The sequence below is a fragment of the Tamandua tetradactyla genome, chromosome 1, assembly GCF_023851605.1.
Source record: "Tamandua tetradactyla isolate mTamTet1 chromosome 1, mTamTet1.pri, whole genome shotgun sequence".
Classification (NCBI taxonomy): Eukaryota; Metazoa; Chordata; class Mammalia; order Pilosa; family Myrmecophagidae; genus Tamandua; species Tamandua tetradactyla.
The window spans coordinates 123,573,721-123,595,927 of NC_135327.1; the positions used below are offsets into that span (position 1 = coordinate 123,573,721).

A 22,207-nucleotide genomic window follows, 5' to 3' on the forward strand; every position below is an offset into this window, starting at 1 on the left:
GCTACTGGGGGATGGAGCCTTAAAGAGGCTGCAGAGGGGTCACTGAAAAGTTGGAAAGAACCCCAAGACTCATATTCTGTACCAGAATTGCTGTACAGTCTGCCCAGCTGTCCTTCAGCCAACTCGTTTCTCTTGCCTACTTTCCTTATCTGAAACTACCTATCCAGAACTGGCATGGTTGGTGCCTCTCATAGAGAGGGAGCTCACATGATAAATTGAATTGAAGCTCATTTCATCCTTCAAAGGTTTAATGTCTCAAATAAAACCTTTTTTAGGTAGATCTATCAGGACATTAACAAAATAAGAGGTATAAGGCTCAAAAAGAGTTAAGTGCTGCTGGTATCACAGAAGCTTGGATCACTGATTCGTCTATTCATCTTTTAATTTATCATTATCATCCCTCCTCAGACATAATACATAGGTCCCTCTTCCCTAAGTGGCTCAGTTTTCCAAGATTCCCTTCTTCTGTAGTGGAAGAAAACACCACCCATCTCAGCTCATTTTCCCTGTACCAAAGCCCTGACAGTCTTCTTATACATCATCTGAATCAAATCAGATTCAGCCGTACCTCCATTCACAGAACCAGTTCCTTTTGAAGACAAATGGTCATTCAAAGGTACTAAATTGTTCTTGGATATTATTGTTCCCATGCTCTTCAATCTAGAGAATTGCCTCTGTCGTCCTTAAGTGCTCCCAGTAGATGTTCTCTTTGGTTCATTCATGTGTCCAGTCATCAGATAATTACTGAGCACCTTGTATACATAAGACACTATATGTACAATGAATCGGATGACTACAATGGAAAAGTAGAAAGGGTTGAGTACTGTGTACCTACAGTGAAAGCTCCAGCTGGGAGTTCAAGAAAGGCGTTGTGGAAAATGTGATAGGGAAGCCAGCCTTCAAAGATGGGAAAGAATCACAGAAAACCACACAAGCAATGTCCAGGTGGTAGAAAATAAGCACGTCTAAGGAGAGCCAGTAACCAGATGAAAGCCAGGGTTGCTATCGGTGCTGGGAAGGACAGCCCTCCTGCTGGTAGGAGACTCGTCAGAACAGAGAAGATAATTGATTGGAGCTATGGGTGCAGGGCCTCAGCCATTTTTTTTAAGTGTCAAAGCATCTCTTTCTGGCCCTTAAAATTATAAATGAGTGAATTACAGATGATTCTATTACTGTTTGCTGCAAAATACTTCGAATGTTAACCTTTATTGATGTTAAAGTCTTAGTAGTTTCCATTTAACTGGCCTTGTGATGAGAAGACTGTGCTCGGCATAATGAGAATTCCGATTACTTATAATATTCTTAATTTAAATGTGTACTTTTGAAAAACTGAATTTTGAGGTTCCTTATGAAAAGTCATTGAAATTACCACAAATTTTAATTTTGGCTTTGCAAAACCATACTAGTCTTCTGTAAGGAAAAAATACATACATGAGAGAATTTTGTTTTGATATGAAGCAAATAAACAGAGCATAGCTCAGAAAGCCCTCGCTTTGACAAAATAAAGGTTCGAGTCTTCCTCATAAACCAGACTGTAGATTTGCATTGGTGACACATTGTTGAGGGAGGAAAGCACCACAGTGATGCATTCCTCAAGAAATTACTCATCAAAAATACAGGCAAAAGTGTCTTACCCATCTATATCCAGCGACGTGTTTTTCTAATCTTCATTACCATTGCCATGTCATTTAGGGACTCATGCTATAGAGGGCCACTTACAGATTCCTGCAGTCCAAATGTCTTCTTTTTTTACAGATGAAAAAACTGAGGCTTAGAAAAAAGCTGCCACCCATGCTAATTTCTTCATCTGTAAATTGAGTGCGTTAGTCAGAGTCCCAACAGGAAATAGATTACTTACTCAAAATAAGATGATTCAAGGGACAGTTGGTTTTGAGGCACAGTTTACAAAGATGTGGTAGGGGAACCACACAGGATAATGCTGTAACTTGAGTTTTAGTTGCTGCTGAGCTGTTCCCATTCCCATCCAGGCCTGAAGCCAAGAGGAGAAGGAGAAAAACAATCATGCAAAGTGGGTTACCCAAGAAGGGCACTGACTTTGTGATGACAACACAGCCAGCTCCAGATAACCTTGCTGGGATGAAATCAAGGAGTTGATAACCCTTACCTCGCTCTTTTCCATCCCTCTGAACTCCTCTCTGGGCTTCTCATTTGTTAAACACAATAGAAAGCTGGAGACATGGTAGATCTCTCCCAGGACAGAGAACGGGTGGAGAAAGGTGAAGAGACCCTGTAGAGTGGCAAAAAGAAGGTACCCAGCATAGTGTTTGTAATATGTTTTTATAGATGAATCAGATAACAGCCACAAAGTTTTTCTCAGGATCTCAGTGAAAGGGTACACAAATAAGACTATTAAATTGAATACTGAATGAGGGCTGTTTACTCTGACATGTATTTTGAGCCGGACTTGGCCTTGGCTTTCCTTTATCTTAAACTGTTATTGAACTGATTCAAAGAATTGTGAATAGAGATCAAAGCAGTTTAAACAGATACATCCACTTGTGTAAATGTCCTTGAACTCTCCCACCCGTCTTCCACTCCCCCTCCTCTTGCCAGTTCCATTCAGCACCTCGAGAGGCCGTTAATACATGTAATGATGGTAATAAACATGGTATTTGCTTTGGTTCCAGCTGGCTTCAACCACCAAACTCCATCTTTATCGTGCTTGCTAGAAAACTGCATTCTTATAATTAGAAGCCACCTTTGCCATAGATTTCAAAATGTTCATCTGTATATGTTGTATTCATTGTTTCCCACAATGGGTATTTAAATTTAAATTTATCATTATATTTTATTTAAGGATATTTACAATTATTAAGTTTAGAGAACGTTCAGGTAGAAATTAATTTATTATGTTGCTGAGAACTTTACTTACTTTGTGCATTAAAACTTAGAAATATTTTTATTGATATTGTCCATTCTTTTAAAAAGTTTCAAAATAAAAATGAATAAATTTGTGCTTATGTGTGATTCAAACTAGTTTTAAGTTGGGCAACCTTCCATCAGAAGTTTTTAGTGGCACATAGTGTAACAATTCCTAAGCAAAGGGAATTATATTTTACTCTCAGGAAAATGTGTTTTAGTCTCAAAAACTTGGAAGCTGATTTGGTTGTAGTAGATATTTTAAATCCTGTGAAAATACAGGAATTGTTATTTGAGATTTTTAAAATTACGGTGACTTACAAGGATTGAAGAACTCTGGGTCAGATATTGTAGAACAGCCCTGTGAATTAGCAAGTTAAAACTGGGGAAGCTTTCTCAATATATGTAATTATATTATATAACCTAGGGAACCCTAGGTTATGTAATATAATTAGAGTGCTTTTCTTTTAAATTAAATTACCAAAATAGTAATTTTTTATTTTAAAATATAGGCCCCCTCTCACCTGCCATGCCAGAGACCCGGATTCGGTTCCTGGTGCCTGCCCATGCAATAAATAAATATATATATATATACTTTTTATATATAAAAATACTTATACTGTTATTGAACTGATTCAAAGAATTGTGAATAGAAATCAAAGCAGTTTAAACAAATATATCCACTTGTGTAAATATCCTTGAACTCCCCCACCCCTCTTCCACTCCCCCTCCTATTGTGTAAATATATTGTATATATCTTGTATATATATATATATATATATATATATATATATATATTTGCCCCTGGCCTTGTTGGGATTTTTGAGAATTGAGTAATAATGTATATTTTATATAATTTGCAGTTTCTTATGAAATTCAAGCATGTTGCATTCCATAAAATCAATAAAGACTAAACCAAAAACGTTTTCTTCATACAAATGTTGATAGTTCAAAATAGAGTATAAACATCTAATTAATGAATCTAGCACCTCTCACCTTTCTGTTAAATGGTACACATATAGAACCAGCATAAATTTGGGGGACACAAATGAGATTTTTAAATCTTAGCTTTGGTTGAAGTTATCAAATGAGAATTGAGGAGTAGATAGCATACCCAAAGACAGCACCTTCATGGTTTTTAGAACTGAATTTTGAAGTAATAAAAATCTTTATCTTAAAAGTTGTTAAAAGAAAGTCATTTAACCCCTGGCCCACAAGAGTAGGTGAATTGCTTAGATTCATAAACTCTTTAAAAGTTCACATTAAACTATTTCAAATTAAATGTAAAATATTTTCCTGTTGGTTATTTAATTCCAACCAGCATTTTTGCTGACTGATGTGTGCATGTTTGGTATGCTAAATTTACTAGGTGTTATGTTGGATTTTGAGGAAGGACCACAGTTTTGAAATCAGAAAGTCCTGGTGAGAATTCCAGCTCTTCTGCTTCTTGGCTACATGACTTTGGCCAGATCACTGAACTTCTCTGGAATTCGTTGCTCCCAGTTAAAAATTGTGCTTTCTGACAGTAACCTGACTAAGACCATCATCCTCCCCCTCTTTTCCTTCCCATTTTTTACCCCCTCCCCACACCACCATGTTTTTGTGAAAATTGTCCATTTAAAGCTTAATGTCTTTGTGTCCTATCAGAGGTTTTGTATGCTTATATGATTGTGTTTACCCCCACACATGATCAAAATTGGAATATGTTTCACAGTATTCCAAAACTTACTTATTCACTTAAATAAGGTGAGCAGAAATGAGCAGGATGAATAAGAGCCAGCCCATCCTTTCTGATAGCTGAGTAATAGTCCTTGTTGGTAATTTACTGTGTAGCAAACATCCTTGTTAATATCTGTTTATATGCTAGTAGGAATATTTCTTAGGATAGTTTCCTGCAAATGGAGCTCCAAGTCAAGGACATGTGCGCTGTTAATATTATAGATACTGTCAGATTGCTCCCTAAAATGGATGTGCCAATTTACAGTTTAAAACAATTTTCCCATTCCCATGGCTACCAATCCTCAATATTGTCATTCTGCTCAATTCTGCCAATCAGGAACAATAACAAAAAAGCAATACCCCTTCGTTGCAATGGCTCACTCCTTCCTCCCTCCCTCCCTCCCTCCCTCCCTTCCTTTTGGGTATCTTTGATAGTTTTTTTCCTTCTTGTGTATTGTTTTTTCATATCCATATTTCTTTATCCATATTTCTGTTGCTTTCTATTTCTTATTGACATACATGTTCTTTAAATATTATGGATATTAACCCTTCAGTTTATAAACATCTTAGATAGCTTCTCCCATTTGTCTTTTGCCTTCATAGTATTTTTGCTGATGTGATTTTCAGTTTTAAATAGATGAATCTGTGAAATCTTTTCACTAAAGATTTCTAGGCTTCTAATCATGCTGAAAAAGCCACCACAGCCCAAAGTTTAAAATATTCTCTTTTGTTTTCTTTTACCTTTTTTGTACCTTTTTATACTTCTACTTGTCACATTTCAATCTCCCACATATATAAAATTTCTTCTTATAAGTGGTATAAAGTAGGGATCAAACTTAGTTTCTTCCATATGGATGATCAGTTGTCTTGCTTCTCACATATTGAGGGTCATGCTTTCCCTCACTACACTGAAATTCGGCCACCTATAAAAAAATGTTAAACCCCTTAAATATATCAGTCTGTTTCTGGGTGATATTCTGTTTTCTTTTTAATCTGTTAGCACCTACTACTTTATTGGCTATATCGCAGAACACATCTTGATAACTGTGAGAGCAAATCTCCCTTATTCTTTTTTTTTTTTCTTTCATGGGCAGGAACTGGGAATTGAACCCGCATCTCTAGCATGGCAGGTGAGAACTCTGCCTACTGAGCCACTGTGGCCTGCCCTCCTTCATTCTTATTTCTCAAACTATTCTTTACTCTTCTCAAGCATTAGTCTGCCAGAACAATTTGTCAAAGTTTAATTCCTCCTAGAAATCACTGGATTATCTTAAGCTTTTGTATTAGTATGGGGATGATTATTATCTTTATAACATGGCTTTTTTTCCATCTTAGTCATGGTCTGTCTTAACATATAGATCCTGCCAATTTCTTTTACAATGTATTCCTATTCCTTTACATTTTTATTAATAACTATTGTAAAGAGGTCTTTTTCCATTATGTTTTATAACTAATTTGTGAGGATTTGTGTATTTATTTCATATCTTTGTCTGCTGTTGGGTTCTTATTATTTAAATTATATTTTTGTTATAAATTTTATTAACCAAAAACTTAAGGCCAGTATGTATGCCTGATAGGCAGAAGCCCTTAGAAATGCAAGGAGAACCTGGGAGAAGGAAAACATAAACTTGGTTTTCTTTTGTAGTTTGACAAATAAAGTAGACCAAAAAAGATATTTAAGGGTTTATATGAGGCAAACTCTTAAAAAAAAGAGCTTTACTTTTGAAATAGAATACCAGTTCTCCCCCTTACATTTCATATAACAAAGCCAGTAATGTACATGATCATAAAGAAAACCATAATGAATTTTATAATATATATATAAATTGTATAGGGTACTTTTTCTGGCTATGATGCAACAAAAATAGAAATCCAACAATTAAAAACTAACCAATACAACTAATTGTTGCAATGTACTTTGAAATTTATTGCTTTTTTGTATATATGTTATTTTTCACAAAAAAGAAAAAAAAGAGGGAAGAATATAACAGAGAAGATAGGATTTAACAAATGACTATGACTACTGAATCAATATATTGATATTTCTTTTGTTCTCCATTGTCTTGGCGCAGCTAGAAGAAAAAATGAAAAATCGTAGGACTGTAACACATGCCAAATTAAAATCTATTGTATAAATACTTGTTAAAATGTATTTGGAAATTTATTGCATTTTTGTATATAAGTTATTTTTCGCAATTTTAAAATAAAAGCTAACCAAAAATAACCCTGACCATATGGAAATTTTAAAACATGTTTGTAAATAACTTCTTCTTCAGATTAATTTACTCATGGATTAAAGCAAAAATATAAGATAAATGACATACTAAAGGTAAAAAATGAGAATAGTTCATTAAAAATATGTAGGATGTGAGAAATGTAACATTCAAAGAAAAATTAGTAGCACAAAATATTCTATCATTACTTAAAATTGAATATAAATAAGCTAAGCGTCAACTGAAAGGAAAAAAAACTAGCACAGAGACATTTAAAAGGATAAAAGTAGAAATCAAAGCAGAAAATAAAGCAACAATCCTCCGAAAATGGAAATAAAACTCCATGTCAATTTTTCAAAATATATATATATATAACTGAACCCCTGATGAGCTTGACAAGTATCAAGAGGAAACGAAAATATACATTAGGAAAGGAAATCAGTATAACCAAGAAAACAGATAAGATTAAAATAATTTAAGAATTATTGCATATACATTTAAACCAATACATTTTAAAATCTAGATTAAGACTTTCCTACATAAATCATTTATCTTTACTAAAATTGACTCAGAAAAGAGATTGAAACCTAAAGAGACCGATTACCAAGAAGAAATTCAATAGATTATTAAGAGATACACTACTAAAAACAATCCAAACCCAAATGGTTTTATGGATGAGTTTGTTTAACCTTCAAGGCATTAATTATTCTTATGCTGCTTATAATATTCCAGAGTCTAGAAAAAGATTCAAAATTTGCAAGTCCCTGAAATCCAAACATGAAAATAAAATAATAAATCAGCCTCACTTATAAATTGAAGTTAGTTTCCTAAATAAGTATTAGCAAATATAATCCAACAGTTTAAGAGTAATACAACATGAATAGGTATGGTTTATTCCCAAAAGGCAAGAATGATACCATATTAGAAAGTTTATTAATGTGATTTTTATGTATTAATAAAATAAAAGAGATCACATGGTCACTATTAATAGATATTTTTAAAATATCTGATGTATTCATTATCCATTTTGAGTAGTAACTAAATTTTACAAGGAATAAAAGGGAAACTTCCTTGTTCTTGTTATTATTTGACTGTGTAGACATTTATTTGATGATCATAAAAGATATCACTGATTAAATTTTGGAAATGAAGAGAGTCCTGAGATTTTTCTAGTAGGGTAGTCAATCAGAAACCACGGTCTCTTTAGAAACAGCTTAAAATAATAATATACTGAGCTTTCATCTCATGTGATGTTAGAGTTTGTTTTAAATAGGGATGAAGTGATAAGTGTGTGTCCTCACAGTGTCTTGTGGTACATCTGTACACTACTGAAGTGGAACTTCATGAACAGTTTTCACCTATACTTTTGTTTATAATTTATTAGAGAAGCAAGGAAACATTCTTCCAGCTACAAATAATAATATTTCAAAAATAACTTCTTTAACTAAAAATTGAAGCCCAAAATTAGATACTCTTCTTAGCAAAAATAGTACCTTCTTTTTGGGGAATGACTAGTAATTACAGATTATATGTTTATCTTTCCAGGAATGACTGCCTTAAAATCTTTAATTTGATGTTTGTTAATCCCCTATTATTATATGCATAGTCTTGTGAGGAGAGGCATTAACAGACATAACTTGATAACGTCAACTCCATAAATTTAGGAATTAACCATTTTATGAATTATGTTATGAGGTATGATTTTCAGGGGGCAGTAGGTTTAAGAAGGTAATGGTGTCAGAGCTGGACCTTTTGTAGGACAAGTAGAATTTCCACATGTAGAGAAGAGAAATAAGAGCTCTAGGTTTAGAGAACAGTGTGAGCAAAACCATGGAGGCAAGAATTGTGTAATATATTTCTATAATCCAGTGGTGATCAATACCAGCCAAGTGTCAGAGTTAACTGAAGAACTAAAAGAAAAACACCAAGGGCCTCACTCATGAAGATCTATTCAGTGGAGTGAGGTATGACCAAGACACCCATTCTTTTCTGAAGGTTCTATGACTGATTCTGGAGAGCAGTCAGGTTTGAGAACCAGCAGTGAAGTCTAGTATGTAACTAGGACATAACAAATTTGTGAATACTGTGAGAAATGATGCAGGAGAGGTATATTGGGCTAAATGACAACTGCAGTAATACCGCTTTGGTATTGTGGGTCTTTGTTTTTCCATTTCTATTAAGTAACCACCATTCCTCCATTAGACAAGAATCAGTAATCCCATAAAGAAAACTTGACCCATTGCCCAAATCCAAAGTAAAACTTGTAAATGAATCAGATGAAGAAGAGCTGAAAAACTCTGATCAACACAGGCTACTCTAAAGGTCTAGAATAAGTTGAACCAAGTAGCAAAGAACAGCCTTAACACAAAGCCAAGTCAACAAGAAAACTCTAGGCAAGAGAGAGAAGTTGAACTTGAAAGTAATCTTATTGAGTTAATCAGATGCCTAGACAACAGGAAAAAAATTATAAACCATAGTGAGAAACAGGAAGATATGTCCTAGAGAAAGGAACAAATTAAAACTATGAGAGGAGACACAGAATTATTTGAAACAACTAATCAGAGATGTTCAGAGAAATCTCCTAAATCAGTTCAAGGAGGTGAAGGAAAATATGGCTAAAAAGATAAAGGCTAATAAGAAGACAATGTGTGAGCATAAAAAAAGAATTTGAAAACATGCAAAGTAAAATAACAGAACTTATGGAAATGAAAGTCACAGTAGAAGAGATTAAAAATGCCTAGAGGCATACAACAGTACGTTTGAACAGGGAGAATAAAGAATCAGCAAGTTAAAAGAGAGGACAATTGAAATCTCACACAAAGAAAAACAGATGGAGAGAATAGGAAAAAATTGAGCAGGTTCTCAGGGTACTGAATGACACCACGAAGTGCGCAAGCATATACATCATGGTGTCAGGAGGAGAAGAAAAGGGAAAAAGGGAAGAGAAATACTTGAGGAAATAATGGCCAAGATTTGCACAACTTATAAAAACATAAATATACACGTCCAAGAAGTGCAGTGTCTTCAAATGGAATAAATCCTAATAGACTTACATTGAGACACATACTAATCAGAATGTCAAATGCCAAAGATAAAGATAGCTCCTGAAAGCAGCAAGAGAAAAACAACTCAACATGTACAAGGAAACAATGATAAAGTTATGTGCTGATTTCTCATCAGAAACCATGGAGGCAAGAAAGCAGTGGCATGATAATATTTAAGGTACTGAAAGAGAAAAACTGCCAGCCAAGAACTCTTTATCTGGCAAAAGTGCCTTTCAAAAATTAGAGTTTAAAATATCCACAGATAAACAGAAACTCAGAGTTCATCAACAAGAGACCAGCCCAACAAGAAATAATAAAATGGATTCTATGAGCTAAAAGAAAAAGACAGGAGAGAGAGAGGCTTGGAGTAGAGTCTAGAAAAGAAGGTTATCAGTAAGGGTAACTAAAAGGGTTAAAAGAGAGACAAAAATAAGATATGGCATATACAAAGCAAAGGATAAAATGGTTGACATAATTATTGCTTTAGAGTAATAATATTGAATGTTAATAGATTAAACTCTACAACCAAGAGACATAATATTGTCATATTGAATTAAAAAAAATGTATCATCCATCTATATGCTGTTTAAAAGACTCACCTTAAACCCAAGGACACAAATAGGTTGAAACTGAAAGCCTGGCTAAAAGATTCCATGCAAACAGTAACCAAAAAAGAGCTGGAGTAGCTATAAAAATATAGGACAAAATAGTCTTTAAATGCAAAAATTTTGTAAGAGACAAAGAAGGACAATCCACCAAGAAGAAATAGCAAACATTTCTATATCTAACTGGGGTGCTCCATCAGGCAAACACTGGCAAAACTGAAAGGAGAAATAATTGTCCCTATGATAATAGTTGGAAACTTAGATACACCACTCTCTTCAGTAGATAGAACATCTAAACAAAGGATCAAAAAGAAAACAGAGAACTCGAACAACATGATAATGAACTAGACTTTATGGACATACACAGAGCATTGCACCCAAAAACAACAGGATAAACATTCTTCTCAAGTTCTGTTTAGTCATTCTCCAGGATAGACCACATGTTGGGTTACAAAACAAGTCTCAATAAATTTTAAAACATAGGAATTACACAGATCACTTTCTCTGGCCATAGTGAAATGAAGCTGGAAATCAATAGCAAGCAGAGGACTGGAAAATTCACAAATTATATATAGAGAGATTAAACAATGCACTCTTAAACAATCAGTGGATCAAAGAAGAAATTGCAAGAGAAATAGGTAAATATCTCAAGATGAATAAAAATGCAAATACAACATACCAAAACTTTTGGGATGCGATGAGGGCAGTGCTGAGAGGGAAATGTATAGCCCTAAATTCCTACATTAAAAAAGAAGAACTAAAATGAAAGAGCTTGTTGCACTCCTGTAGGACCTAGAAATAGAACAGCAAACTAATCCCAAAGCAAGCAGAATAAGAGAATTAGCAAAGATTAAAGCAGAAATAAATGAAAGTGATAATAAAAGAATACAGAGAATCAACAACAAAAAGTTGGTTCTTTGTAAAGACCAAAAAAATTGACAAACCCTTAGATAAACTGACAAGGAAAAGAAAAGAAAAAGAAAAAGGACGCAAATAATAAAATCAGAATTGAGACCAGAGGCATTATACTACTGACCCTACAGAAATAAAAAAGATCAATAAGAGGATATTATGGACAAATGTAGACAACCTAGACAACTTAGATGTAGACTTGTAGACAACAAACAAATTAGACAACTTAGATGAAATGTACACATTCCTAGAAACACAGGAACAACCTACACTGACTCTAGAAGAAACAGAAAATCTCAGGAGACAAATTACAGGTAGAGATTGAACAGGTCATCAAAATCCACCTAAGAAAGAAAAGTCCAGGACAAGGGTGGCTTCATATGTGAATTCTGCCAAACATTCCAAGAAGAATTAATACCAACCCAAATCAGACTCCTAAAAAAATTCAAAAGGAGGGAACACAACCTAACTCATTCTGTGACTGCCAACACATCCTAATACCAAAGTGAGATAAAGATACCATAAGAAAAGAAAATTACAGACCAATTCCTCTTAATGAATGTGGATACAAAAATCCTCAATACTTTACTCACAATTCAAACTGAACAGCACATTAAAAGAATTATACACCACAATCAAGTGGGCTTTATTCCAGGTACTCAAGGATGGTTCAACACAAAATCAATGTATCATACCACATTAACAAATCGATGGGGGAAAATCACAATTAATTGATTGATGCAGAAAAGGCATTTGACAAAATCCAGCATCCTTTCTCAGAAAAATTTCAAAAGATAGGAAAGAAGGCAACTTCTCAACTTGATAATGGGCGTGAATGAAAAACCGAACCACTCTCATCATATTCTGTGGTAAAAGACTGGAAGCTTTCCCTCTGAGATTTGGAGCAAGACACATGCCCACTGTGAACCACCAATACTTAGAAGTTCTACTGAGAGCAGTTAAGCAAAATAAATAAATAAATAAAAGCTATCCAGATAGGAAAGGAAGAAGTAAAACTTTCATTGTTTTCAGGTGACATGATCCTATATATAGGAAGTCCCAAATAATCTCCAACAGAACTATTAGAGCTAATAAATAAGTTCAGCAAAGTTGAGGAGTACAAAATCAATATATGAAAATCAACAGTGTTTCAAAAACTAATAATGAGCAATCTGAGGAGGAAGTCAAGAAAAATATTCCATTTACAGTAGCTACTAAAATAAACAAGGATACATTTAACCAAGGATGTGTAAAGGCTATGTCCACAGAAAACGACAGAACCTTGCTCAAAGAAGACCCAAACAAATGGAAGGACATTCCATACTCATAGATTGGAAGATGTCAGTTCTACCCAAATGGATTTCAGATTCAACACAATTCCAATCAAAATGTCAACAGCCTACTTCGCAGAAATGGAAAACGCCAGTATCAAATTTATTTGGAAGGGCAGGGGGTCCTGATTAGCCAAAAACATCTTGAGAAAGAAGAACAAAGCTGGAGAACTCATACTTCCTGACTTTAAAGCATATTACAAAGCTGTAGTGGTCAAAACAGCATGGTACTAGCATAAGAATAGATATATCGACCAATAGAATTGATTTGAGGTTCAGAAATAGACCTTCACACCTATGGCCAATTGGTTTTCCACAAGGCTACCAAGTCCACTCAACTGGATAAGAATAGTCTTTTCAACATACAGTGCTGGGAGAACTAGATATCCATGACTGCAAGAATGAAAGAGGACTCTTACCTTACACCATATACAAAAATTAACTCAAAATGCATCAGTGACCTACATGTAAGAATTAGGAATATGAAAGAAGAAAATGTAGGGAAGCACCTTCAAGATCTTGAGATAGGCAGTGGTTTCTTAGACTTTATGCCTAAAGCACATGCAATGAAAGCAGAAGCAAATAAATGGGACCTTCTCAAAATTAAAAATATTTGTGCTTCAGAAAACTTTGAATGTGAAAAGGCAACGTACTCAATGGGAGAAAATATTTGGAAGCCATATAACTGTTAAGAATTTAATATTCAGAATATATAAACAAATCCTACACCTCAACAATAAAAAGACAGCAGCCTAACTCAAAAGTAGGCAAAAGACTTGAATCATCATTTCTCCAAATAGAAAATAGAAACGACTAAAAAGCACATGAAAAGGTGGTCAGTATCACAACTATTAGGAAAATACAAATCAAAACTACAATGAGATATCATGTCACATTTACTACAACAGGCACAATTTAAAAAAATGAAAACGTAATACTACAAGTTTTGGAGAGGATGTGGCAAAAGAGGGAACACTCATTCATTGCTGGTGATATTGTAAAATGTTGCAGCCACTGTAGAAGACAGTTAGCAGCTCCTCAAGAAGTTGGTATAGAATTGTCACATGATCCAGCAATCCCGCTGCTTGGTATATACCCAGAACAACTGAAATTAGGAATTGGAGTAGACGATTTCAAACTGATGTTCATAGCAGCATTATTCAGTTGCCAAACGATGGAAGCAACCTAAGTGTCTGTCAGTTGATGAATGGATCAGCAAGATGTATTTACATACAGTGGAATATTATTCAGCCATGAGAAAGAGTGAAGTCACATGCATTCGACAATGCAGTTGAACCTGAAGGACAAACACTGTATGATATCACTGATATGCACTAATTATACTAAGCAAATTCATAGAGTCAGAATGTAGAATATAGGTTATGAGAGATTAGAAAGAAAAGGGGGAGCTGATGCTAAATTATGTGCAGAATTTGTACATAGATTGAAAATGTTTGGAAATGGACAGGGGTGATACTAGCACATTATTGGGAATGTAATTAACAGCACTGGATTACGTTGGTACTACATATTGTATGATTACATTTATATAAAATGTAAATATAAATAAATTTATAGGAGCAGAATTAGATTAGTGGTTATGAAGGGCTGTGGAAGTATAGAGGGATTGAGGTGACAGCTAAAAAGTGTAGGATTTTTCTTTTTGTAGTAATGAAAATGTTCTTAAATTGATTGTAGTGATGAATGCACAGCTCTGATTATACTAAAAGCTATTGACTGTACATGTTGGATAGATAGTATGGTATGTGGATATATCTCAGTAAAACTGCTTTTAAAAAACAGAGTAAAACGTATTAAATGTGCTCAGCATTGTGATGGTAGCACAGCATTTTGAGTGTAATTAACAGCACTGAAATATGTATCTGAATGTGACTAAAAGGAGAAATGTTAGGTTGTATTTATGGTATGTATAGTACTAGAATAAAAAATTTTTTAAATACATGGAATGTTATAACACAATAGTGAACCCTAAGTTAAACAATAGAATATAAAGTAATTGTTAATTATTAAGATGTGCTTTCATCAATGGTAACAAATGTGCCATACCAATACAAGGTGTTAATAATAGGGTGATATATGGGAATCCTGTATTTACAGCATGATTTTTCCATAAACCTACAATTTTTTTTAACATAACAACATACAGACATGAACGTCTTTACCATATCATCATTCCATTCTTGGTATATAATCAAAAACTCACAATATCATCACCATGGTCACTCGTACATACCATACCTCTTACTCCACCCTCTCACTGACTGCTAGTATTTCCATCTACCCAATATATTTTAGTCTTTGTTTCCCCAGTTTTTTTCTATACCCCTTACCACTCCCTTTCATTGATCTAGCATTTCAATCTACTAAATTTATTTTAACATTTGTTCCCCCATTATTCATTTTTTTTATTATTTTTTATTTATTTTTGAAACATAATCACATATAGACACAAACATTCTTACCTTATGATCATTCCATTCTTATTATATAATCAATAACTCACTATATCATCACATAGTTGTGTATTCATCATCATGATCATTTCTTAGAACATTTGCATCAATTCAGAAAAAGAAATAAAACAGAAAAAAATTCATACATACCATACCCCTTACCCCTCCCTTTCATTGATCACTAGCATTTCAATCTATTAAATTTATTTTAACATTTGTTCCCCCTATTATTTATTTATTTTTAATCCATATGTTTTACTCACCTGTCAATAAGGTAGATAAAAGGAACATCAGACACAAGGTTTTCACAATCACTTAGTCACATTGCAAAAGCTATGTCATTATACAATCATCTTCAAGAAACATGGCTACTGGGACACAGCTCTACATTTTCAGACAGTTCCCTCCAGCCTCTCCATTACATCTTAACTAAAAAGGTGATATTTATATTATGCATAAGAATAACCTCCAGGATAACCTCTTGACTCTGTTTGGACTCTCTCAGCCATTGACGCTTTATTTTGTCTCACTTCGCTCTTCTCCCTTTTGATCAAGAAGGTTTTCTCAGTCCCTTGATGCTGAGTCCCAGGATTTCTGTCCCACATTGCCAGGAAGGTCCACACTCCTGGGAGTCATGTCCCACATAGAGAGGGGAGGGCAGTGAGCTTGCTTGTTGTGTTGGCTGAGAGAGAGAGGCCACATCTGAGCAACAAAAGAAGTTTCCTTGGGGGTAATTCTTAGGCTTAATTTTAAGTAGGCTTAGCCTATCCTTTGTGGGGTTAAGTTTCATATGAACAACCCCCAAGATTGGGGGCTCAGCCTTTTGCTTTGGTTGTCCCCACTGCTTGTGAGAAATCAAGAATTCTCCACTTGAGGAAGTTGAATTTTCCCCCTTTCTCACCATTCCCCCAAGGGGACTTTGCAAATACTTTTTTATTCACTGTTCACATCACTCTGGGATTTATTGGGGCATCATTCTGGACAAACCTACAAAATCTCATGCCCTACTCAAGGTTCCATGTATTATGGTCTTTAATTAAGCTGTTCATATAAGTTATATTAGGAAATGCACTAGTCAAAATATAAATTTTGTACCAAATAAATATTTTTTGCTTTAGTCTCACACATAACAAAGTTTTTAAATATGAATTACCATCTGTTTTCAACACCCTGCAATATTAGAATTCCTTTGTTCTTCCTCATGCAAAAACATTTTTTAATTTTTACATTTAATCACTATCATTGTACCCTCTAGGCATTCCTAGATTATTCCATCTCAGTCTTTATCGTCTATCTTTCCTCCTGATTTCATCTGTGCCCCCAGCCCTCCTCCCTCTATTATTCTCACGTTCAGCTTCTGACCTGGCAGGAATAATTATAGGTTTGTTTCATCTATTATTATACATATTTCTCACTATTTTGAAATCCCCTTTCCCAGATGAGGTTTTTTTACACATGGCCTAAAAATTATAGGTTACACATTTTCTCAAGTTTTTCCCCATTTTTGAGTTTTCTGATTCCTCAGTCTCACGATACAAGCATTTTGACTTGTCCCAGGTGCTCTGTAGGCTTCAGGTTGTGGAGATGATGAAATTCCCTGGCTTGTCAGCGGTGAGTGCTATTTACTTATTACTTCTATTTCAGGGTGTCTGAATGATTTAAAGGAGTTCTTTCCTAACTGGATTATGGCCTTAAATCACCCAGGATGAAGGGTGTAAGCAGACAGCTGTCCTCCTCAGTAACTCTTGGATCTGTTTGCCATTGCAGGTTGTCACACTGTGGTACAGAGCTCCAGAAGTCCTGCTTCAGTCCAGCTACGCCACCCCCGTGGACCTCTGGAGTGTTGGCTGTATATTTGCAGAAATGTTTCGTAGAAAGTAAGAAATACATTTTGTTTTGCTCTGTTTTCCCTTAGTAACTTAAGTGACAGCATAGCATTTCTATTTCAAGAAGGTTTGTGATACCCAAATCCATCTGTTTCAGTCTCCTACTTCCAAGCCTGTCCTGAAACTGCCTTCTCAGTCCTCCCAGTGTAGTTTTGTAGGGTGTAGCTTACAGCTCCTAGAAACTGGGATGGAGTATGCCGTTGTTCTTACAGTTTACATTTGTTCTTGTCAGTGATGGCAGGACATTGTGAACATATTATGGTATTTTTTAAGGGAAGGACTATCCTCAAGGTGTGGATTTTGTCCACAGGAGAAGAGCCAGGACTTTTAAATATATGGAAAATTTGATGGTGACAATAGTAAAATAGACAGACTATTTAGATTAAAAAGGAAATAGTCAAGGAGGATGTTGGTGCTATTTTAGAATACTTTAAATTCCATCATGTGGAGGAGAGATTAGACATATTTAGGGCACTAGAGAAGGCAGAGCCAGGACTTAGGGATATAGAAATTACAGAAATAAAGAATTTTACTCAGAAGGGGGAAAATCTAATGACAAGACAGTAATGTAAAGAAATGATTGGGTTTTGTGAAAATAGCGGATTCTTCTCATGGGGTGTCAAAGAGGCTGGACCACTATGAGGACGTGTTTTCAGAGGCATTCATAGAGTAGGTGAGTAGCCTGGATGACTTCCAGGACCCCTCTGACATTGAAAATGTGTGATTCACTTTGTTTGATTTTCAAGTCACAGGAAATTGCCAAACAATATAATAAAGATCTGCCTGGAAAATAATCCATACCTTAGTACTACTCAGCCTGGTCAAAATTAAACAGGGAACTTAATTGTAATCTAATCTCTTTTTTCTTTTCCATTTGTATTTCCTGGGAAAAATGCGAGTTGGGAAACTGAGTATATTCACATAGATTGGGTATGGTATATTCAAAATGTAGCTATATTGATAGCTCACAGGAAAAACGAGTAGTCAGTCATTTGTTTGTTTTAACCAAATAAAGCTTTGTACATGTAATACATTTGGGGAACTGTTTCTACAACTCAGCTAACTCATCTGTAGCTTACAATGGAGGTGTCCAGAAGGAGGATCATGGCAAAGAGATGATAGTATGCAGATATTTAACACAAGCACACAGTGTGCCAAGTACAGGTGCATATCTCGTTCCTTAAGTTACCTCACATTAAGAGGAAACTGAGAAGGTGTGGTAAATTTATTTGCTAAGATCAGGCAGTTAAATGTAGCAGAGATGTGATTCATAAGGAAGGTTTGGTAGTCCATTGTTGTTTTTCTACCAGGGAGAAGAGAAAAAAGTAGTATTGAATTCAGCTGCAGTGTTTGCCAATCAGTCTAAATAAGTTCTCAACATGAGGTCCCCAGACCAGCAGCATCAATATCACCTGGGACTTTAACAAAATTTTTTTGTTGTTGTAAAATATAGCATGTATGCAAAACAAAGAAAGAAAAAAGCAATGATTTTCAAAGCACACTTCAACAGGTGTTTGCAGAACAGATCCCAGAGTTTGTTATGGGCTACCATTCCATCATATCTGATTTTTCCTTCTCGCTGCTCCAAAACACTGGAAACTTAGAAGTATTTGTATAGTAATTCAGCAGCCATACTTGTTTATTAAATCCTGTTTTCTCTGTTGTACCTTCTCCTTCTCCTTCTTCTCCCAATCTATAGGAATCTTTAGGCAATCCCGTTCTTTGTCATGTTGAGAAAGGGTATCCACACTGAAGGAAAGGGGGATGAAATTAATTGATGATCTTGGAGAGGCTGATCCCTCTGAGTTTCAGGATTTATCTGACCTAGGAATCCCCTGGCAATTATGTTCCAGGAAAACGAATCTAGTGCATGAAGCCTTTATAGAGTCTTCAATTCAAGCCCTAGGTATTCTTAAGAATCAACAGGAGTGATGTTGGTTGGGGTTTAGCAAACCATAGCAATTAGCGCTATCTAACTGAAGCTTGCATAAGAGTAGCTTCCAAAATAGCCTTTTGACTCTATTTAATCTCTTAGTCACTAATGCCTTATTTTATTACACATCTTTTCCCCCTTTTAGTCCAGAAGGCATTGTTGATCCCACAGTGCCAGGGCCAGACTCATGCCAGGGAGCCATGCTCCACGTTGTCAGGGAGATTTGCGCCCCTGGATGTCATGTCCCACATTGGGGGAAAGGTAATGATTTTCCTTGCAGAGTTGAGCTTAGAGAGAGAAAGAAGCCACATCTGAGCAACAAAAGAGGCTTCCTGGAAGCAACTCTTAGGACTCGTTATGGGTAACCTTAGCTTCTCCACTGCAAAACTAGGTTTCATAGGCATATTTAAAAAAATAAATCTAAGTAACCATCATAAAGCCTATTTGTACAGTATTTAGGAGGTTAAGATTTTCATGTTAATTGTAATAATATTTGTATCTTCATATTTTCCTGAAATCAGGAAAATGTTTAGTAACATAGGTCATTACTATAGCAATGCAGATAATTTGTAAGAACTTTCTACTTGATATTTTGAGAACATTCACAGTTTTGACAGCTCATCAAATGGTATCTAAGTTAGTGTTTAATATTTAGAATGTAAGAACTTTGCTACCTGAATTTGTAGATTTTTTTCCTTGTTGCCTTAATTTTAAATTGGTTTTTGAAACTTACGTGCAAACAGATTTTACAATGATTTATATGGATACTTTATTTAAATATGCCTATGGTTAAACTAACTAAGATATCCATTTCTGGTGGTTCTAAGTGTATTGTTTGTTTTCTTAAATTAAAAAAAAACTTTTAAAGTAAGTTTTGTCAGGGCAAACTTTAAAATCAAAGGCTTGGCCTATTTTGAGAACCTCCACTGGTTGAGGGGATACCTGAGTTTCCCAAATGGGAAAGTTTAATAGTTAAACTGTTATAAGATATGTACATATATTCCTCCATGCCCTTTGGACCCTCTAGGGACTCTACTAATACTCTTTAATTATTAGCCCATCATAGTCTGGGATATATCCAGGTATTACATTAAGCTATACGGAATTACAAGGCCTCATTCCTGTTCTGGACTCCAGGAATTTGGGTTGTTTAAATGAGCTATCCAGACAGATTGATTTAGATTGTGTGTTACAGAAAGTTTAGGTTCTAGACACAATAGACCTCTCTGCTTTTGGTCTCATACAATAGGTGAAGGTCTAGAGTATGTAACACTATCATCTTTTACCTGCATTCTGATTTACCTTAGACCCAGCCAGATTGACTTTGTTTAAACTGTGAGGCCTGATCTCTTTTTCTGTTACTTTAATTGTTACTTTATACAGCTGTGCTAGCTTTCAGGGCAGCAGTACTCCATTTCTGGGTTAAGGTGTCACAGAGTTACTCAGAGTTCCAGGGAAATACCAGCTGATACACATACAGTTTGATGTCTCAGAATCTATTTTATTCAGAATCTATTTATCTATTATAAATATATTTACAACTTCAGACTAAGTACGGCTGCTATAAGGACTTATAATCTGGGCTACAATTTTCTTTTAAGTATTTTCTGACAGAGGACCCTAGCATATTTGTTCTTTTGTTTCTCATTTATTTTGCACAATACATTGTCCCCAATTTTATTCAATTTGTTGTGTGCCTCTCGACATCCTTCATTTTTTGTAGCTGCACCATATTTCATCATGTAATGTATCACCATTCACCATTATGCTTCTCAGTCATTGTATTCTTCGGCTCCCTCCATCTATTGGCCATTATGGATAATGTTCAAAATAAACAAACCATATCTTGCAGTATCCTCACTTGGATACTGTAGCATTCTCAAGTGTAGACAGTTTTCATTGGTCCATAGTGACAATGAACTGGCAAACACAACATCACCAACTATCAAATCAAAACTACCTCTTATCACTTGTCCCTCCACCCTCAATTAGTTGTCCTGGTAGTACTGCAGTAATGTTGATGTCTTCATATTAACTATTGTATTTTTAGTTTTCCCCCTATGTGTTAGTTTGTAAGCAGCCAAAATGTAATATATCAGAAATGGACCATCTTTTAAAAAGGAGAATTTATTAAGTTACAGGTTTACAGTTCTAAGGCTGTGAAAATGTCCAAATTAAGGTATCCATGGAAAGATACCTTTTAAGAAGGCTGATGATATTCAGGGTATCTTTCTCAGTTGGGAGGGCACATGGCAGTGTCTTCTAGCTTTCTCTCCTCAGTTCATAAGGCTTCCCCAGGGTATTTTCCTTCTGCTCCAAAAGTCTTCTGGTGCATTCCAAAATTGTTTCGTCTTAAAGGGCTCCAGTAAGCAACCCCACCTTGAATGGGTGGAGATACATCTCCATGGAAACCATCTAATCAAAAGTTACCATGCACAATTGGGTGGGTCATATCTCCATGGAAACAACAAAAAAGATACCAACCAGCAATATTGAATGAGAATTAAAGGACATGGCTTTTCTGGGATATATAATAGCTTCAAACTGACACATCCTATATTCCTCTACTATTTGCACTATCGAACCATTGAAATTGTTCATGTGAGAACTTACTTATAATTGTAGATTTAATCAGTGGGATACATGGCACTGTATATCCCCTTTCAATCATGTTCACTTTCAATATGGGAGTGTTAATTATAAATTCACTAATTAGTTATCATCACTTCTATCCATTCCCTTGCATTTAGGTTCAACCTCATTGGGTAGCTTTTCCCCTGTCTCTATTTCTGTGTACTTTTAGGTCTGCTATATTCTACATGTAACCTCTGACATTTCCTTTACCAGAGTCATAATAGCGAAATCATACTGTATGTGTCCTTTTGTGTCTGACTTATTTTACTCAGCATTGTGTCCTCAAGGTTCATCCACATTGTCAAATCTTCAGGACTTTGAGTTACTGCTGTATAATATTCCATCTTATGTATATACCACATTTTGTTTATTCATTTGTCTGTTGTTGGGTACTTGGATTGTTTCCATCTTTTAGCAAAAACTGAATAATGCTGCAGTGAACATCAGTGTGAAAATGTCTCTTCATGTCACTGCTTTCAGCTCTTCTGGGTTTATGACCAAGTATTGGCATTGCTGGGTCATAGGGTAACTCAGTATTCAGCTTTCTAAGGAATTTCCAAACTGTCTTCCACAGTG

The 22,207-nt window shown here is 35.1% G+C and overlaps 1 protein-coding gene across 3 annotated transcripts in view; it reads left to right on the plus strand.

Moving 5' to 3' along the window:
• CDK6 (cyclin dependent kinase 6) overlaps window positions 1-22,207 on the plus strand; it is a 239,945-nt gene that overhangs the window by 151,689 nt on the left and 66,049 nt on the right. For all 3 annotated transcript variants that reach the window (XM_077123888.1, XM_077123897.1, XM_077123906.1), the window contains one exon: window positions 16,946-17,055. In XM_077123888.1, the coding sequence (XP_076980003.1) occupies window positions 16,946-17,055 (110 nt within the window). The remainder of the gene's footprint in view (window positions 1-16,945; window positions 17,056-22,207) is intronic.